Source organism: Silene latifolia, chromosome 6, assembly GCF_048544455.1.
Source record: "Silene latifolia isolate original U9 population chromosome 6, ASM4854445v1, whole genome shotgun sequence".
In the NCBI taxonomy this organism is placed as follows: domain Eukaryota; kingdom Viridiplantae; phylum Streptophyta; class Magnoliopsida; order Caryophyllales; family Caryophyllaceae; genus Silene; species Silene latifolia.
In genome coordinates this window covers 128,976,037-128,996,167 of record NC_133531.1, presented here as the reverse complement: position 1 = coordinate 128,996,167, position 20,131 = coordinate 128,976,037, and the positions used below count along the sequence as shown (strand labels likewise).

Here is a 20,131-nt window from a genome sequence, read left to right as displayed (position 1 = left end):
CTATCAAATCCCAAAGGCTTAAGGTGTCGGATTGTCGTGTTCTTTACACCGTTGAGTTCGTCGTGTCGTGGGTAAGCTTCTTGTATAATTTTTATAGCATTTCGTTGAGTTTGGTGAAAACCCTAATTGGGTAGTTTTGGGGGTTTTGGGAGTATTGGGTTGATTAAGTGATAATTGTATGAATATGTGTTATATGAGGAGGATTCGTAGAAGAACATTACTGATTAGCTGCTGTGACGGTCTTGTGGTGATTATTCCAGGTAGGGTTTCCCTACTCAGTATTGTTTACATGGCATTGTTGATGGTTGGTAATTGTTTTATTGTTGTGGTTGATTATCATAAAGGAATTGGCATTTGGTGATTGTGATTGTATAAGGTGATTGTTGTGTAACTGTCTGTGGTTCTCGGGGTGCGTCCCTGGCTGAGTGGAGTCACTTGCGGGAGTGGCTTCACGCCCTTGATTCTCCCTCTGTGGAACCCGCCACAGAGGGGATGTGCACATTAAGGAACATGGGTTTATCGCCCGGATGAGATGAGCGGGGCTTAGGTGGGAACGGCTGCGGTCCCCCACTGGCGGTGTGGAATACTTGTTGCGATGAGTATTCTGGCAGGACTACGCACTTTAGTGTGTAGTCAGGTGTATGGTGATGTGACGGAGTTGGTGGATTGGATTGGTTTGTAATGTTGTTTTATTGCAGCTGTTTGTTTTGTGTAATCAGTACTGACCCCGTTTAAATGTTTTAAAAACTGTGGTGATCCATTCGGGAATGGTGAGCAGTTATTGAGCAGGTATGAGTTGATGCGCATGGGATAGCTGGGTTGAGTTGTCACGAGCTGTTTAGAAGTCTTCCGTTGTGTCATAACATTCTTTTACTTTTAGTTGGTTTGACAGTTTTGAGAAACAGTTGTATTTCATTTATCAGTTTTGGTTTTGGTCGTGTATCGCTTTAAATATATTTAATAAAGTACGTTTTGTTATTGTCTATTTGATATACATTGCCTCGGGTAACCGAGATGGTAGCATTTCCATGCCTTAAGTGGTCCTGGTAAGGCACTTGGAGTATGGGGGTGTGACAACTATTTCCAAAAGTAGCTAATCCTGCCACTGTGTATGAATTTCGTCGTATTACTTGTTGCAACATACATTATAAATGTATTTCCAAGGTGTTATGTGCTAGACTAGGGGATATTCTCCCTGACCTAGTTAGCTGTAATCAAGGGGCATTTATGAAAGTAAGAAACATAATTGAAAATGTTCTCATATGCCAAGACCTAGTAAGGTTATATAATAGAAGGGCTGAGTCAGCATGATGTATGTTTAAGATTGATCTTAGAAAAGCGTATGACATTGTAGAATGGGTGTTTGTCAAGCAACTTATGGAAGCCATGGAATTCCCTAAGAAGTTCATTGATCTGATTATGAGCGGTATACAAACCCCTTCTTACTCTCTTTCTATTAATGGGAATAATTATGGATTCTTTAAAGGGGAGAGGGAGCTAAGACAGAGTGGCCCCTTGTCTCCTCTCATTTTTACTCTATGCATGGACTACCTCTCAAAGATTCTAAACGCGATAGCACAACAATAAACTTTCAAATTCCACCCCATGTGTGGTGCTCTCCATCTTAACCATTTACTATTTGCTGATGATTTGTTACTTTTCTGTAAAGGGCATACTCAATCTATTATACATGTGGTTACTCAAAGGCGTTGCAACTTTCTCTAAGGCCTCTGGCCTATGCCTTAATAAGGATAAGTCTGCAGCATATTTTAATGGAGTACACAATACTATAGTAAATGAGATTATACAAGTGTCAGGATTCCAAAAAGGCACCATGCCTTTCAGATATTTGGGGGTTCTAATACCTGCAAAGAGAATTAGCAAGAATGAAGGTCAGCAGATAATTGATAGGATTGTAAAGAGAATCAGGTCTTGGGAGGCAAGGCATCTGTCCTATGCAGGAAAGCTTGCTCTCATCAAGTCTATTCTTATCACTCTTCACTCATACCGGGCTAGCATCTTTTTAATTCCCAGTGGGATAATGAACAAAATTCAATCTCTTTGTAGGAACTACCCGTGGAAAGGTAATGATGCTTATAGTAAGGTAATACCCAAAGTTAAGTGGGATACAGTATGTTTACCAAAGAAGGAAGGAGGCCTTGGATTGACAGATTGCAAAAACTGGAGCAGAACACTACTTGGAAAATATATATGGTGATTATCATCTAAAAAAGACCATATTTGTGTTAAATGGGTGCACTACGTGTATATGAAAGGGCAACATTGGACATAATATGAAATTCCAGCAGATTGTAGTTGGTCCTGGAAAAAAATTTACTCTGTTATGCAGTTGGTAAAGAAGGGATACAGGAATGATGAATGGCTTGGTAATGAGAAAGGATACACTGTACGGGGGGGTTACCAATGGCTGTCTTGATCCGAAATTAAGTAGCTCAGATAAGGATGATGGGTTTATGTTAAATGTCGAAAAAAAGGGCTAAGCTTATCACGTAAAAAGAGAAAACGCTCCAGCTCGAAAATGCATAATTATAGTCGTCGCCTTAAGTTTCATCTGATATTATTATTTAGGGAGTAATTTTTATTTCCAAATAAATTACTTTAATACTTCAGCTTGTTTATTTCCTAATAGCAGAATAAGGTAAGTCGGTTTTTTTAGGAAAGTGTGTTTTGTTTCCTACTGGGTTTAGGCGTGTGTTTAGCTGGTTTGTTTAGGGTTTTAGTTCGGTTTTTTTTAACAGCCTATAAAAGGCTTTGTAATTAGCTTTTTCTTTCAACGTATGATTGTTAATAAAAATCTCAAGCTTTGCCTTGCAATTGTTTCTTTCGGTTCGACGCGTTTTCGATCCAAACCCCGGTTATAGTTTGACGTGATCAAGCTTTAACTCGATCAAGGAGCAATAGGTTTTGCGAATTGATCCCCATTGTACAAGTTATAGGTCTAACTTGTGCAAATATCCTTTTTATTTCATTATTTCGTTCGTTGATCGCACAACTTCTGGTTCACCTATGTTTCTAGTTCACCTCTGTTTTGTTTTTGCTTCCGCGTTAGTCGAAAATTGTTAATTTTTGTATCATTAGTGGTTATTAGAGCATCAGGTTACAGATTCTAATTAAATGGCCGAGTTCGACGATGAAACCATACTCGCTCAAGTACGATATTATCTACGTACTAGGCCAACGGGGCTCAGAACTGGTCCTAGACAGAGACCCGTGGATGAATTCAGAATCACGGAGTTGCCGGAATTTGTTGGTGGAACCGATCCTGAAGACTATTTGGATTGGGAGCGTAAAATTGATCGTATGTTTGATTTCAAGGATCTTGACGATGAGAAACGTTGTAAGTATGCAATCTTGAGGTTGAATAAGAGTGCTTCCTCATGGTTCGAAAGTTTGAAGGTAAAGCGGGCTAGGGCTGGAAAAAGAAAAATCACTTCTTGGGAGTTTTGAAAGGCAAATTATGAAAGAGGTATGTGCCTTCGACATATAAATTGTCTTTGTATCGGAAAAGTTCTGATTTGATGCAAGGAAAACTGAATGTTAGCGAGTACATTGACGAATTTGAGAAATTATCGCTAATGGGTGAAGTAGAAGAGCCCGAGGAACAAAATATGGCTAGATTTTTGCGTGGCCTTAAGTGGGGTATAGCTGATATAGTTGAGCTATAACAATGTTCTGATTTTGACACACTTTGTAACTTGTGTTTGAAGGTCGAAGCTCAAGGTAAATCGAAATATGGTGCGTTTGGTCCTAATAAATTAGTAACTTGGTCCGGGAATGAATTGGTGGATTCAGGGGATGCTGGTACAAATTCCAACATGGTGGTCCAGGCCGTGAACCCACCCGTGGAAGCCCCTATGGTTGCTAAAGCAGCAGCCACTCCGAAAGAGTAGAAAGTCATGAAGGTTAGGTGCTTTAAATGTCAGGGGCATTATCAGAATGCGTGCCCAAATAAAAGAAATATCGCACTAAGGGGAGCGGTGATTGTGCGAAATGAGTTACTTATTGAAGAGGACGAGACTATGGGAGGTGTGTTTACCATTAATGAGATCGAAGAAGAGGAGGAGAACAGTGAAACCGAGGTGTATGCTGCACCTATATACGATACTTTGGTTATTCGCTCTTTAGAAGCTAATTCAGTTTCGGTTGATTTGGAACAGCGGGATCCGTTATTTCATACTAAGTGTCAAGTACAAGATAAATGGTGTAGTGTGATAATTGACGGTGGAAGTTTTACTAATGCAGCTTCAAGTGAGTTGGTTTCGAAATTAGCTTTACCAACAATTGTTCACCCAAGTCCATATGATTTACATTGGTTAAGTGATGATAAGAAGGTTCAAGTTTCCAAGCAGGTTCGAGTTTGTTTTGTTACGGGTTCTTATAAAGACGAGGTTGTGTGTGACGTGATTCCTATGGATGCTTGTCACATTCTCTTGGGGCGTCCATGGCAATATGATATGGACATGATGCATAGAGGGCGAAGCAACGAGTATGAACTGGTTTCTAATAGTAAGAAGGTCGTTCTTAAGCCCATGTCTTCCAAAGCGGTCCAAGCTATGCGTTCTGGCCTTAAGAAAAGATCGAGTCTCACAATGCTAGCCGAGGATGAGGAATTCGAATCTAAAGTAAGTGAGCAAGTATTAGAATACAGCGACATCGATCCCTTAGTTGATTTCAATCGATCACCTATATTTGACGAATACGAGGTTGAAGCAGCGGTGGTGGTTGATTCAAAGGCACCATGTTATACACCAACTCTTGGTGTAGCTCTTGGTGTTGAGTTGGGTCTATTTGATTCTGGTTGTGAATGTATGGTTAATCCTAAGGAGATTAGAGTTCAGGCTCGTCGTGGTTTTTTGGAGCGTCTAGCAAAGGGGAGTGCTGCAACTAAGGAAGAATCTTCGTGGTTACATTGTTGGTCTGGCAACGGAGTTCGTGGTAATTTGCTTATGTTTGTGCATGGAGGGAGGTGGGGTGGCTGGCACAAGGGCTTTCTGGAAATAAGGCGAAAAAAACTCGTGTTCATCATCATTTTCGCTATCTTGCTGGTTGTGTTCAGTTTTGATCCCGGAGGAGCAATACTACAAGAATTGAGGTTGATTATCTTCTAAGAGAGAGGGAATGATCCGAAATTAAGTAGCTCAGATAAGGATGACGGGTTTATGTTAAATGTCGAAAAAAAGGGCTAAGCTTATCACGTAAAAAGAGAAAACGGTCCAGCTCGGAAATGCATAATTATAGTCGTCGCCTTAAGTTTTATCTTATATTATTATTTAGGGAGTAATTTTTATTTTTAAATAAATTAGTTTAATACTTCAACTCGTTTATTTCCTAATAGCAGAATAAGGTAAGTCGGTTTTTTTTAGGAAAGTGTGTTTTGTTTCCTATTGGGTTTAGGCGTGTGTTTAGCTGGTTTGTTTAGGGTTTTAGTTCGGTTTTTTTTAACAACCTATAAAAGGCTTTGTAATTAGCTTTTTCTTTCAACGTATGATTGTTAATAAAAATCTCAAACTTTGCCTTGCAATTGTTTCTTTCGGTTCAACGCGTTTTCGATCCAAACCCCGGTTATAGTTTGACGTGATCAAGCTTTAACTCGATCAAGGAGCAATTGATCTTGCAAATTGATCCCCATTGTACAAGTTATAGGTCTAACTTGTGCAAATATCCTTTTTATTTTGTTATTTCATTCATTGATCGCACAACTTCTAGTTCACCTCTGTTTTCTAGTTCAGCTCTGTTTGGTTTTTGCTTCCGCGTTAGTCGAAAATTGTTAATTTTCGTATCATGCATGTCTAACACCAGTCCCTAAGTAACCTGGTCCAATGTGACATGGAATATTTGTAATGTCCCAGGACACTTTTTCATTTATTGGATGAGTATGCATTAGAAACTTTTAACAAAAGACGGGATGTTGAAGATGGGGATAAGCCAGGATGATACTTGTATGCTCTGTCAGACTGAAAGTGAAACGCATGAACACCTATTTTATAAGTGCCGCTATACTAAATGATGTATGGCATTAATGCAGAAGGCATTAGGGGTGAAATTCTGTCACGATAACATGCACCAATGGATTAAAAGTAGCAGGGAAAAAAGTAAGGCTCAGAGGCGGCTAATAACAGCATGCATGTGGGACTGGTATATGATATATGGCAGACTCGTAATCAAGTAAGACATTAACTTACCTTACACAAAAAAAAACTAATAACTTAATATTAATATTAATATTTTTTTTTTTAAAGCATAAGGAGAATAACTTACAATATTACAAAGTAAGCTACTCGACTAGGTAGCACCAGAATCCCGACAACTAAATCTAGCACTACAAAGCTATACCTAATGGTTACATAAACATTATTCAAAACTAAAACAACATTAAGATACACTAGATCGATGGTAGGATGGAAAAAGACGGAGGATTGGCCATGAACTCCCGAACCAGCTTCAAAAGCACGCTTGACTTCCGGAAATCATTGACACATATGAGTCACAGAGCAGCAGTTACAAGGTATACTTCCACTCTTACGAAAAGAATGAAGAAAGAAAAAGAGATAAGCAAGACGACGAAGTCTGCCCTCAGCGGAGATGACTCTCCTACACCTTAGAAATTGCACCCATTGACCATAAGACTCATAGTCCAGAAAATCGAGAAAGTGATAAGCTGGCAATAAAGAGAACCACTTGAACAACACCCGAACCAAACCCATCACTGAAATCCGGATAACGATGGACAGAGAACAAACCGTATGTAAAGCAACCCTTGCCATGAAAACCGGGACACCAAAAGAAAACAACCCATAGATAAGGGGACAGGACACCCCAGACATCCATGAAGAAGTCGATAAGAAAAACCTATAAAAGGTTATTATTCGGTACAATAAAAAACACACTACAAAAAGATAAAACATTAACAAGTGGAAACCACCGCATCCGACCCAACCAAATCCCCTACTCCGCCCAACCGTACACGCCTCAAACAAAACAAAAGAACCTCAGCTAAGGATTCACTCTCACCGATGAAGGCAACGGACCCCACAACCAAACCAAGAAGACACAACCGACCTACCACACACCAAGACCCGACAGGCTGCGAGACTCCAAATTCCAACCGAACCCCCTCAGGACCATCAGCTTACATTCAACAAAACCAAGCCAGAGGACGACTCCGACCGACACAAACAAGAACAGGAAAAGGGAGCGATCGGTGGGGGAAAGGCGAGGGGAAGGAGAAACACCAGATCGTCCCAAGACCACCACCACATATAAAAAACAACGACACCAAGACGAAGCTATGCTCGTCGACAAGGCAACCGACCTCAAGGACACACGGAATCTTACCAGGGGCGGGGGAAGGGGCGAGGGAGAGAGGGAACACCCCTGGGTTGCATGCAAGACTTTCAATGACAGGACATGAGAATGGAGGAACGAAACGACCTCAGAGACACGACACGAGACACTCAAACAAGTCCACCAGCCAATCAAGGAGTGCAGATCCGACGATCAAAACATTGGCTCAAGGACAGCTTCATCTTGGTGTCGGAGTAGAATCAAGCCGAAGCGGACCGAGACACATAGAGGACGTGAGTGATCGCCGGAGATAGGTTAAGAGGAGAACCCATCTTCGGCGATCGAGTAGGGGGAGAAGGAGATAGGAGGTGTGTGGGAGGGAGAGGCGGCGATTGAACAAATTAGGGTTTTGTTTTGGGGTTTTTTTTTGGGGAAAGAGAGAAAGTTTAGAGAGGGATATGACAATAAGGTTTAATTTTAATATTAATATTAATATTAATACAATTCACTCGTTATTTTCTCATATTGAAATGTACGTCCAATTATACCCATTTTAATAGCCTATTGTGTGCTCATCATTGGTCATTATTTGACCATCAATTAATCTCTAATGGTTTAAGCCCTTTAAGATCAAAACGTAATTTTCCACCTCTTGAGAACAAATCATCGAAACACCTAACTTAATAGACTACGTTGGAATTGATAATTCAGAGGTACATTGAATTATAGATGGGCGAGGGTGATTGGGTCTGCATTGTAAGCTATGAAAGGCAACAAAGATGACAAAATAGCTCACCAGACAAAAATGGAACACAACATAAAAAATAAAATAAAAACATAAAATTAATTTATTAGAAGTACAAATACAATTATGAAGAAATTTGATTATTTTTATCTTGTCCTTTCTCTTAAATCTATCCTACAGCTTTTCTTCAATGTTTTTACCTCGATATAAAAATTTCATCAAGTAGTTAATATAATCTGATGAATCATATTTATATATACTTTTATGTCTCCCTAAATTATTTTTGATGCAGTTTTCGTGCTAATTACGTTATTTTATGCCTTTTACATTAGAATGTCCACATTGACGCTACTTGGTGTTTAAATGCAGGAATGGGGCATTTATGAAATAAAATGAGTAAAGTGGAGCACCGCGGAATTGGCATGACGGAATACACGAAGCATGGCACGAAAATCTAGAAGAGTGAAAGATAAGAAGTAAAGATTGCACGAAAGAAAGCTGAAAAGAGTGCATACTCGATCGAGTTGACCTATACTCGATCGAGTCAACTCGATCGAGTGAACGTGTACTCGATCGAGTATGTTGTACTCGATCGAGTATCCTAATTCATTGAAGACTTTTCCGATATTTCCTAAAAGTCGTCTAATTTGTAATGCATATACTAAGCTCGTATTATGTTATTAAGTTATGCTTTATTTACCTTTATAACTCCTAAAAACTCCTAAGTTTAGTCGGCTATTGTTATTTTGGATCTACAATTCGTTCAACATTCAATTGCTACGGTACTTTAATCATTCTTCAATTATTATTCAATTAAGTTAATCTATTTGTTTAATTGTTCTTCTTTCATGCTTTTAATTATGTCTCCTATTATTATTATTATTGTTGTTAGTCCTAGTATCATGAGTAGCTAATTCCTTTATCCAGGATAAAGGGGATCTAGGTTGATTAGAAGGGGTTAATGATTTAATTGTAAGTAACATCGCATGAATTATCGTTTGTTTATTGTTCTTATTCTAATTACTTGATTTAGGCCTGAATTGATAATTACTCTAGCGAATTAATACCTTCTCCGACCGAGTTAGAATTAATATAGGCTGCGATAATCAGATAGGTTAAGTTTGATGATAGCGATTACATGTTAAACTGAATCTAATGGACATAAAATAATCGACTGATCTTGTGACCTTAGGTAATTCGATTGAGCATACAATTGATAAAAACACACTCCCGGATAATTGACCTAGTGAACCCGCTCCCTAAACTTTTTAATATTATTGTTTACATCGTTTATTTTATTGCATGTAGTCTTTAGAAATCAACTAAACAAAACCTTTAAGAAAACGGTTACTTTAAGACACTTTAAATATTGACAAACTGACATTACCGCCTCCCTGTGGATTCGATACCTGTCTTGCCACTAGTTATATATTTGTTAGTAATATTATAGGATTATTTTTTATTTAGGTGACATGACTTTAGCCTTATCATAGTCTCATCTAATAGTTTATATATTATTACCCAACCTTTTCCTTCGAACTATTTTACATCGTTGCTAAACATACCGTCAAACGAAAATGTTCCGTTAATTTCACGGGCAAAAGAATTAGTTGTATTTTATATAAAGTAAAATTTGAATGGTAAATATATATACTCGGGATAAAACCGGACACAAAAACTAAGCTAGTTAATAGAGTAATCTAGACCTTGTAAAATCAACCCGATCCGATTGACCCGACCCGAAAAGATTGACCCGAGACCCGAAATTGACCCATACTGCCGCACCCGAATGACACCCGAAGCCCGAATTGACCCGACTCGACCGAGCTTTTCATGGACCCGTAATAGACCGCCGAAATGACTCGATCTGAAACATCTGAAACCCAAAATGATCCGACAAAACATAACTTTAATTGACTCCAAAACACTTGAAATGTCCTTTTTTCTCTTGATCATTGACCCGAAAATGACCTGACCCGAAATAACCCGACCCCACTTGGCCCGAAACAGGCCCGAAATAGTCCCCTAACCCGAAGTGATCCGACCCGACCTAATCCGAAAATTTGAGAAACCCGAAATGACCCGACTCAAATTGACCCGACCCAAATCCGACCCAATTAACACGTTTGCTAGGTCTAGACTAATCTCCAAAATGAAAGTAAATACGCAATCATGATCAGTCTTACGTTGACTTAAGTAGTTAAAGATTTTCCTCTTCCACTTTCCTTTGTTTCTCGTACTTTCTACTACACGGAAAATTTGTTTGGAAGGAAGGCTTATTTCCACTTAAAAATACAATCATTGAAGATTGAAGATACTATATTCCTCTTCCACTTCCTTTGTTTCTCGTTACTTTTTCAGTTTTTCTACAATACTATAGAAGAAAATTTTTTGGAATTGTTATTAGTTATTTCCACTTAGAAATATAATCATTGAAGATTGAAGATACTAATATTTCCACCACAACAATTCTTATAGAAAGAGAGATGACTAGTTAACCCTAAGTAAACGTACTCTTATGTATTCATCATATGTTCTATTGTTCCTTATCTACTAGGTTATGGTTATCCTTCCATCTCAATCTTTTATTTAATTTTAACTCAAATACTGCTCGTAAAGAGATCGAAAAAAAAAAGTAAATAAATGAATGGGATGGTGGAGTAAGCTTCATGCCTTTTAAAATTCTTTTGTAACATAATTTTCTTGCTTTATTAACCTGAATCCTCATACAAAAATTTCATTATTCCTATAATTTGGACAGACACTGATAGTGTCCCTCTCACAAAATAAGAGTGAATAGTGCAAATGGGTGGAAAATGGATAACCCACTTGCCTGCTCACTTGCATTTTGTGAGAGAGCCACTATCCGTTTAAAACTTTAGACGGATAGTGTCCGTTTACTTGTAAAGTTCAGACTTTCGTAATACTCCTTCCATCCAGGTCAATTGTTGTCGTTTGGTTTTGGCACAAAGACTAAGGAAAGGGGAGGGGGCCAATTACTAAATGACAAGTGGACCAAATTGAGTGTGAATGATCAAATTGCTCTTCAAGTTCATTCTTAAAATAGAAAGGACAAAAAATTACTAAGACACCCAAAAAAAAAAAATAGGACAACAACTGACCCGGACCGAGAGAGTATATAAGTTTTTTTGTTTTCCGTACAAGAATTTGTAAATTTATAGCATAAATCACACTTCTCTTATGACAGACACGAGAAAGATAAAGAAACAAAACACATAAATTTACGTGGTTCATTAACAGTTTGTTAGCTATGTTATCAAGGCAGAAGGGAGGAGAGTTTATTTATATTGAGGAGTTTACAGATTTCGGATTCAGATTCAGATTGTTATGATATGCATAACTGTTTGAGTGATGCTTATAGAATTTATATAGAACTCTCTAAGACATAATACATAATGACCTAAAAAACCCAAGACAGAACGCTAGTCCAATACAAATTAGACCCCATCATAGTCGTTCAAACCAGGCGACAGGCACAGATTCAACAACTTTATTTGTGTGTGAAATAATTGTGGAACATGATTCTTGCCTTCACTTTATTACGATATCTCTAGATTATATTTACAAGGAAAAAGAAAGGGTTATAAGAATGTATAGAAGATGATGTTGTGATAGGTTTTAAATATTACTCCCCCGTTTTGGTTAATTGATGTACTTTGTTTTTGGTACAAAAAAAAGAAGAGGAATTAATTATAAGATGATAAGTGGACTAAATTGATTGTAAATGTTCAAATTTCTCATCAAATGCAATCCTAAAATAAAAAGGATAACGATTGACTGAGACACCCCGAAATGAAATAGGATAAACTGACAAAAAGAGTACCTTAGGTTGGAGTTTTGAAGCAATTTTTGATAAAAGTTCATCTTAAGGGAGTATTTTTAGGAAAAATTTATACAAGAGAGTAATTTTAAAAAACTAGATTTTAAAAGGTAGTAACTTTTAATTTACTCTTAAAATTACTTTGTCCACTCTTAGTCTAGGTAGTATGGACACTCCTCCTAATAACCATATGTCCTGTGTCCGATACCGTGTCAGACACACGCCTAAACGTGTTATAATTTAGACGAGTAATGAAATGTCGAAAGAGATTGATTAGAAGATAGGTTTGGGTGAAAATGAAAATTAGTTGTAATCAAGATCAAATTTTACCTCTATTTATTTAAATTTAATATCAAATAGAGTACAAAAATAAAATCATATGTTATTTATGACTATAAAATATATATTTTTTAAAATTTAAAGAATATGTTGCTTGTTCTAAATTTCAAGGGATGTCGTATCACGCGTCCGGTCCGTGTCCGTTTTGGTTCTACCTAGCTCTGAGTCTATAATGATTAATGAGTTCACAAATATGGATCCCGCGCATGCATGCGCGGTATTTATAGATCCTTTAGTTTTTAATGTTATATTTATAGATTTAAAATTGACATATTAATAATTTTTCATATTTTAATATGAGCATAAAATATTGAAATGCAAAACAAATTAAAAGAATTGAGTAAAGTAATGAAATGAGTATTTTAATAAAAAAATTTACCAGAAAACTAATGATTTCAATTTATAAATATTCCCAAATAATTTTAAAGATTTTTTTTTGTCTCGAAATTAACAATACCAGTTCATGATTTTAATTCGAATAAAGTACCTATTAATTAAATTTATCGGTTTTTCATATACGAATTTTTAGATTTATACTAGTTTTATGTTATTTTAATTCAAAGTGTTCCGAGTGTAATTCCAGAGCAAGTATTGTTACCACCCGTGGCTTGTAGAATGATGCCTTGGGCTGGATCCCTCGTCTCTATCGTTCCTCTCGGCCTCTCCAGCTGCAACAATGAACGAACTGAGGGCTTGGCTTTGTGCCAAGCGTACTCACTCCGACGCTCAAGTCAGTAAACTTAGAGGGATAAGTTGTTATTACTTGGCTAAGGACGTATTATAGAGAGATAAGGAAGATATTACCAGATGAATAGTGATTCTTAGGTTAAATTGTGGATCATTTCCTCAATGAAGGTTGAGGAGTATTTATAGGCTTTCACCTTTTGTCACGTAGTGGCCAAGTGGCCAAGTGGCTAGCAGGTGGAAAGACCGTTCTACCCTCGGCCGATGGACCCATGGCAGGCCGGCCGAGGGTCTTGGATAAGAGTACGCGGATATGTGTCCCTACCGGGTGGTTGACAGTAGAGACCCCAGGTGACAGGCCGATGGGTTGCATCGGCTAGACTGTCTAAGTCGTTGACTTTGCTGTGGATATCCTTGACCTTGCTCAATATGTTGACTTGGTCAGCGGTGCAGAATATGCCCCATCAATTTGCCCCCAGCGTAGTCTATGCCGTGGCATGGGCTCCGATGTATGCTGAGCGTATATTCTGCGAAAGTAATTTCTGAAACTTTTTCTGTATCGGCTTCTTCTATCTCGGCCTGGTTCTTCTTAGGCCGTACCATATCCCCCCTCCACATGGATGTGTAAAGGGCATCCGATGTGGAAAAGGAAGTGACGCCGGGCCGAGACCAGGTTGGGAGTGCCGGTTGTTTTTGATTGCCCCCAGTGCCTGGTCTTTGCCTAGCTTGGTTGACCATGTGGCCGGCGGAGTGCAGATACCTAGGAATTTGTTGAGGAAGATGAATGGGCGAAGAGAGGTGACGGGGCGTGTTGAAGACGCTTGATCACTGTTGCATTGATTGACGTTTGACTGTTGCGACGATTGACCTTCCGTGGTTGCATGTCCGACACGTGTCCGTTAGGCGATTATTTTGGCGCTTCATGGGCTGTTCTCTGATTGGTCCTTCTTCATGGGCTTTTCCCTATAAATAGGGCAGTTATTCCGTGAAATTGGCCACCAATTTCATTCACCAAAATTTTCTTCTCTCTAATCTTTCAAGGGCTTCTTTGTCTTCTAATTTTCAGAGTCGTTACTCCGGCGAGTGTTTTTCTTCAAGGTAAACAAACAAATTTCCTCACTTCTTATTTTGTTAAGTAGTCATTGCTATCATGTCTTCTGACGCCGACGGGCTAGTACTTCAAGCGCCGGGGTTCCCCGTCGCGTCTTGATGAGGAGGAGAAGCTAGATGCCCTCCTGATGAGGTCTGGGGGCCCTAGGTCTCCTTCTCCTGAAGTTGATCCTCAAATTTTGGAGGAATGGGAGGATGACGATGATGTCGATGATGACGCAGACGATTTTGGTGATAACGCTGAAAAGGCTCGTCCTAAAGAGGGGAGGCGATGACGTTATGGATCACGGTGGCGCTGTAAGGTCCGCCTTGACCGTGCTTGGACCCATAAGTTCGCCAGTTGTTCCGGCGAGACATTTTTCGAGGGCCATTTCTTCTTTGGCAGGGGGTACAAAATTGTTATCCCTGAGGAGGGTCAGGCCGTCTGTTGCCCTCCCCCGGGTCACATCGGCGTATACATGCGGCACTTGGAGTACGGGCTCCGGTTTTCGCTGAATGAGTACGTTATGGCCATCATTAGGGCCATGAACGTTGTCGTTGCCCAACTGCACCCGTTGGCTATGAGGACCATAGTCGGCTTTGTCTGGCTTTGTCTCTTCAAGGGAGAGGCCCCAACGGTGAATTTATTCCGCCGGCTTCATCATCTCCGGCCATCAATCTCTGGCCGCGTCGGATGGTACAGTGTGCACATGGAGCAGGGTTATGTCTCTGTTGACAAACTTACTTCTTGCAAGGACTGTAGAGATCGGTGGGTATACGTTAAGGTGCCGGATGACTATCCGCTGCCCCGCTCCTTTCAGCACCAAGTTAATTTGCGGTGCGAGACTAAGGCGGAGCATGATAGATGGGTCACCCGGAAAAAGCTCAAGATGGATGCCAGCAAGGTCCTTCTTAAAGAGGATGAGAAACTGGCGATAAGGCTTTTTTAGGCGGACAAGAGTGGGGTGCCGAAAAGATGGATTCCCCCAACGCAGATCATTCTTCAGGATGAGCCGCTCTGCCATGTCGGCCTCATACCGGCCCTAGCACAGGGTGAGTGGGGTCGGTGTGAGGCCCATCACTGCTCTCAATGTTCTGTTTTTTCGAACTTCGATTTATTTCTTCTACTTAACTCTTGCTTTGTTTCCTTCGCACCACTTTGGACCGGACTTGTCGAGGATATCCTCCCGAGAATGGGGCCGCACAAAGATAAAACCGTTGCTAACTTGCATCCCAAGGCTCTAACCCATGACCGCAGGACGTCGCCGAATGATCTCATGGATCGGCGGTGAAGAGCTTGAATGTGGTGGAGGCCCAGGCGAAAGTTGTTAGTAACATGCCGCGCCACACGCGAAAAACAAGGTCTTCGGCGGCGATGGCGTCGACATCGCCCACCTCCCATTCCCCCTGTTCGGAAGGCAAAGGTGGAGATCGTTGATATCACCAATGGGAGGACTCGATGAGGAGGGTCTCCCCTTGTCCGTAAGAGAAAGGGGACACCTCTACCGCCGTCGTTGCCGCCGCCGCCGGCGAGAAACGCGTCCTCCGGCCAAGAAGGCCAAGCATGGTACTGATCTATTCTCGTGGCTCGATTTAGCTTGTTCATTAGCGCCGCTGATGATGACGGGCTCTCCGGCATGTCTATGCATGTTGATACCGATGCTTCCGTTAAATTTTGCGGATCACCATTGTCGTAGCCGCTCGCTCTTAATGAGCAAAGAAGTGGAGGAGAAACCCGCGCAGTGGTGATCATAACATCACCATTGACTCTTCATCCCGGAAGGCTTCCCCCTCCCGATCGCAGGTGGTGATCGAAACGTCACCACCGACTCTTCATCCAAGAAGGCTTCCCCCTCCCGGCTGCAAGCTGGTGATCGAAACGTCACCACTGACCCTTCATCCCAGAAGGCTTCCCCCTCCCAGCTTGTAGCGGAAAGCGCGAGGTTGATCGAGGAGCTGGCGAGATGGAACGAGCTGACCGGTGCTCGTATTATAGAGCAGGAGAAGGCCGTGGCTCAGTCCGCTCTTGAGCTTAATGCCACTAAGAAGGTGGCCGCGAAGGCGAGGCCGGATCTCCTCAATGAGCGGAGGCTTAGGGAGATGCTGAGAAAGCGCTCTTGGCCGAGAGAAAACTTAGGGAGGACGCTGAAAAGGAGGTCCTTGCTTTGAGAGAGGCAAGGCCGAGGCTGCTGCGCCGAAGTTGCAAAGTCTCTGGAGAAGTGTGACCTTGTTCGGAGGCACGCCGACCTTTATTTCCAAAGCAGAGGAATGAATTTAGGGGCAAATTTCGAGATCCGGGGAAGGTGATTCGGAGTAAGGAGGCCATTATTAGACAAAAGGAGGAGGACATCGAGATGCTCCAAACCGTCATGCTCCCTAACATGTGCACCGAATTCCGGGATCCGCCGAAGAAGCCGCCGGGAAGTGATTGAGGAGCTCTTCCCTCTTCTTGTTCCTTCCCGTGGGGCAAATTTGACGAGCTGTTTGACGATAAGCTCGAAGCTAAGGAGAAAGCCGTGGAGGAGAAGGCCAAGGAGGCGGTGAGGGTGAAGATTGAGAAAGAGGCGGCCGCGAGAGTGAAGCCCTTCTTTGAGAAGGCTAAGGCGGCCAAGGAGGAAGCCGAGAGGGCAAGGGCAAGCGGTGAGGCCGCCGAGGCTAAGGCCGAGGCCGCCAAGCCGAGGCTCGCTAAGAACGCCGCCGGGTTGCCCATCGAAGAAGATGCTTGCTACCGCTGCGATAGGCAAGCAACACAGCATAGGGAGACGGGCGGTCGTCACCGAGGCCCACCGGCGTCTCGGATAGCCAAATGTCGGGAGCCAATTATTAAGCCTTCCCTCCCCGCCATTTTTTTGGCGCTTCAAATGATACCTGTAATCTGTTGTTTTTCTTTTTCTTGTATTTTGTACAACTTTGGTAGGTTGTGTTTTGGCTTATCCTTATGGGGACGGCCGTCGTCTGTATTCTCCTCACTTGTAACTTATCATTTTTAATAAGAGTTCGTTTCTTTTGTCTTCGGCTTGGCCGAGGTTTTTACCTCACTTTGAGTTTCCTTGCGCTAATAGTTGAGCGTATCAACTGTACTTAGCGTCTTCACTTTGCCTCTGGCTTGGCCGAGGTCTTTTTTCGTCTTCGTCTGAGTTGCCCTTTGTTTCCGCCTCGGCCTGGCCGAGGCAGTCTAGAGTGCGCATCCCAACTGTGTTTAAACGCTTTTAAGGCGTTTTGATCGTTTCTGCGAGTATCAACTGCGCTGGCCGTAACTGCCGCTGCGTCTGCTTCCTGAGGGTGATTGCCGCTCTTGTCGGTGTGACAGCGTGAGCCAGCGTCTGCTTATTGGTAATGACAGCCGCTCTTGTCGATGTGACAGTGTGAGCTGGCGTCTTATTTCTTGATGACGGCCGTGGCGTCTACCACTTGGAGTGACTGCGACGGCGTCAAACCTCTTGGGGTGACTGACGTGGCGTCTACTACTTGGGGTGACTGCGACGACGCCTGCTTGTTTATGGAGACTACCGCTCTTGTCGGTGTGACAAAGTGTGAGTGGCGTCTATTTCTTGATGACGGCCGTGGCGTCTACCACTTTGAGTGACTGCGACGGCGTCAAACCTCTTGGGGTGACTGCCGTGGCGTCTACTACTTGGGGTGACTCGCGACAGTGCTGCCTCTTTATGGAGACTACCGCTCTTGTCGGTGTGACAGTGTGAGTTGGCGTCTATTTCTTGATGACGGCCGTGGCGTCTACCACTTGAGTGACTGCGACGGCGTCAAACCTCTTGGGGTGATCGCTAGTGGCGTCTACTACTTGGGGTGACTGCGACGGCGCCTGCTTCTTTATGGAGACTACCGCTCTTGTCGGTGTGACAGTGTGAGCCGGCGTCTATTTCTTGATGACGGTCGTGGCGTCTACCACTTGGAGTGACTGCGACGGCGTCAAACCTCTTGGGGTGACTGCCGTGGCGTCTACTACTTGGGGTGACTGCGACGGTGCCTGCCTCTTTATGGAGACTACCGCTCTTGTCGGTGTGACAGTGTGAGCTGGCGTCTATTTCTTGATGACGGCTGTGGCGTCTACCACTTGGAGTGACTGCGACGGCGTAAAACCTCTTGGGGTGACTGTCGTGGCGTCTACTACTTGGGGTGACTACGACGGCGCCTGCTTCTTTATGGAGACTACCGCTCTTGTCGGTGTGACAGTGTGAGCCGGCGTCTATTTCTTGATGACGGCCGTGGCGTCTACCACTTGGAGTGACTGCGACGGCGTCAAACCTCTTGGGGTGACTGTCGTGGCGTCTACTACTTGGGGTGACTGCGACGGTGCCTGCCTCTTTATGGAGACTACCGCTCTTGTCGGTGTGACAAAGTGAGCCGATCTTCTTCCGTTAATGACCGATGGGGAAAAAATGGACACTTTGATGGAAGACTTGGACGATTTTTCATTAGGTATAAACATGCGTTGGGGTGTCCACAGCTATCTTGGACACCTCCGCCGCTATACAAAGTTTTCCCGAGATTACCAGCGTCCTAATGGCTCATCAAAGGTACACCTTCCCAGTCAGCCGCTAGTTGCATCCATGAGGTCGCCCTCCTGTTGTAAGGATGGACTTTTTCCTTTCTCTGACTTCTTTGCCACTTTGAGGGATTGCATGTTGCATCCTCTGGCAGCTATCTGGACGTTGACCATCTCGTCCTTCTCGTCCTTGGAGACGAGCTTATGCGCTTCCCCCCGGTCCGAGACGTACATCAGTGTTAGGGCCCGGATGGACATCACTGCGTCGGCCTCGCTCAGAGTGACTCGGCCAATGAGAACGTTGTAGGCTGACGAGCCGCCAATGACCACGAACTCGGCTAGGACATTCTTAGCCGCATTCCCTTCGCCGAACATCATAGGCGATCCCTGATTGACCCGGTGGTACCAGGCCGGCCCCGAGAAGTCAGTATAGTGGATTGGCGCAGGGCTTAAGTCCTTGACTCTCGACCGAGGCCGAGGAAGCACTCCCGAACATGATGTTCGTGTAGGCGCTGTGTGTCAATCGGCACCTCTTGACCAAGTGGTTGGATATGTCCAAATTGACTACAAGTGGGTCGCTGTGAGGAGCGATGACTCCTTCATAGTCCTTCCTTCCAATAGTCATATCGGGGATGTTGGAAGCGGGGATCGCTGTGTTGGGCACAAAGTTGATGGCCTGATATAGCTCGTTCAGGTGCCGTTTGTGCCCATGAGCGGACCCTCCGTTCTCGTTGCCCCCGATGACAACATGGATCACTCCTATCCGTTCGAAGACGGATTTCTTATCTGAACTGCCGGCGTCGATCTTTTGGCCTTTGGCAACGTATTGCCGAGGCTCCCCTTCCGGATCGCTTCTTCAATGGCATTCTTCGAGATGCCGTGAGTTGTCGATAAGGTGACCGGTGTGGCCGTGGTACTCACAAGATCGGCTCGTGTCACCGTCTCCCTTCGGCTTGGGGGCCTTTCCCACTTCCATCCCTCGTTTTTGCTCAGGGCGAAGACCTCGGCGGCCGATACGACGAGGGGGGTTTTATCATTATACCGCCTCTGGTGGTACGATCCCGAACTCCACCCGGCGCCCGTAGAGTCCTGTTTCCCCCGGCAGATTTATCAGGCCGTGACCTATTATTGTCACGGCGTCTTTCACTGACCGTGACCGATTATTGTCACGGCGTCCTTCATCCGGTTGTCCTCCCGCGCTCTTCTTTTCGAGGGTTTGGCCTCGCTAGGGCCTACCCAGGTTTTGTGATAGTCCTCCACTTTAATGGCTTGATCGCCCATTTCTGGCGGCGTCAAGGTCAGCCGCCGCTTTTGATGAGCTCGTTTTTTAGGTCTCCCTTGGGAGGCCTTTCATCGCCGCGAAGGTCGCCAGTTCATTGCTCACTCACGAATTTGTCAACCTTGGCGTCGAACCTCTTCACATAACTTCTGAGAGACTCGCCTCCCTCCTGTCTGATAGTCAGGAGGTCCGATGTCTCCACGGCCCTCCTCTTGTTGCAGGAATACTGGGCTAGGAACGCGTCCTTTAGGTCGGCGTAACAGTATACCGACCCGTCGGGTAGCCCCTTGTACCAACTCTGTGCCATCCCATGCAGTGTCGTTGGGAAGATTCGGCACCAAACCT

General features: G+C 43.2%; 1 protein-coding gene across 1 annotated transcript; it reads left to right on the top strand.

Moving 5' to 3' along the window:
- Nucleotides 1-1,690: 1,690 nt before the first annotated feature.
- LOC141588663 (uncharacterized) lies at nucleotides 1,691-2,437 on the top strand. Its single transcript, XM_074410095.1, has 2 exons — nucleotides 1,691-2,131; nucleotides 2,351-2,437. The coding sequence occupies exons 1-2, from the start codon at nucleotides 1,691-1,693 to the stop codon at nucleotides 2,435-2,437; spliced, it is 528 nt and encodes a 175-aa protein (XP_074266196.1).
- Nucleotides 2,438-20,131: the final 17,694 nt, after the last annotated feature.

Bases quoted from the DNA above. Each gene is read 5' to 3' on its own strand.
- LOC141588663 (XM_074410095.1), top strand. From the start codon at position 1,691: ATGTGGTTACTCAAAGGCGTTGCAACTTTCTCTAAGGCCTCTGGCCTA. The intron at 2,132-2,350 runs GTATGTTTACCA...TCTGTTATGCAG, and splicing joins CCAAAGTTAAGTGGGATACA to TTGGTAAAGAAGGGATACAG.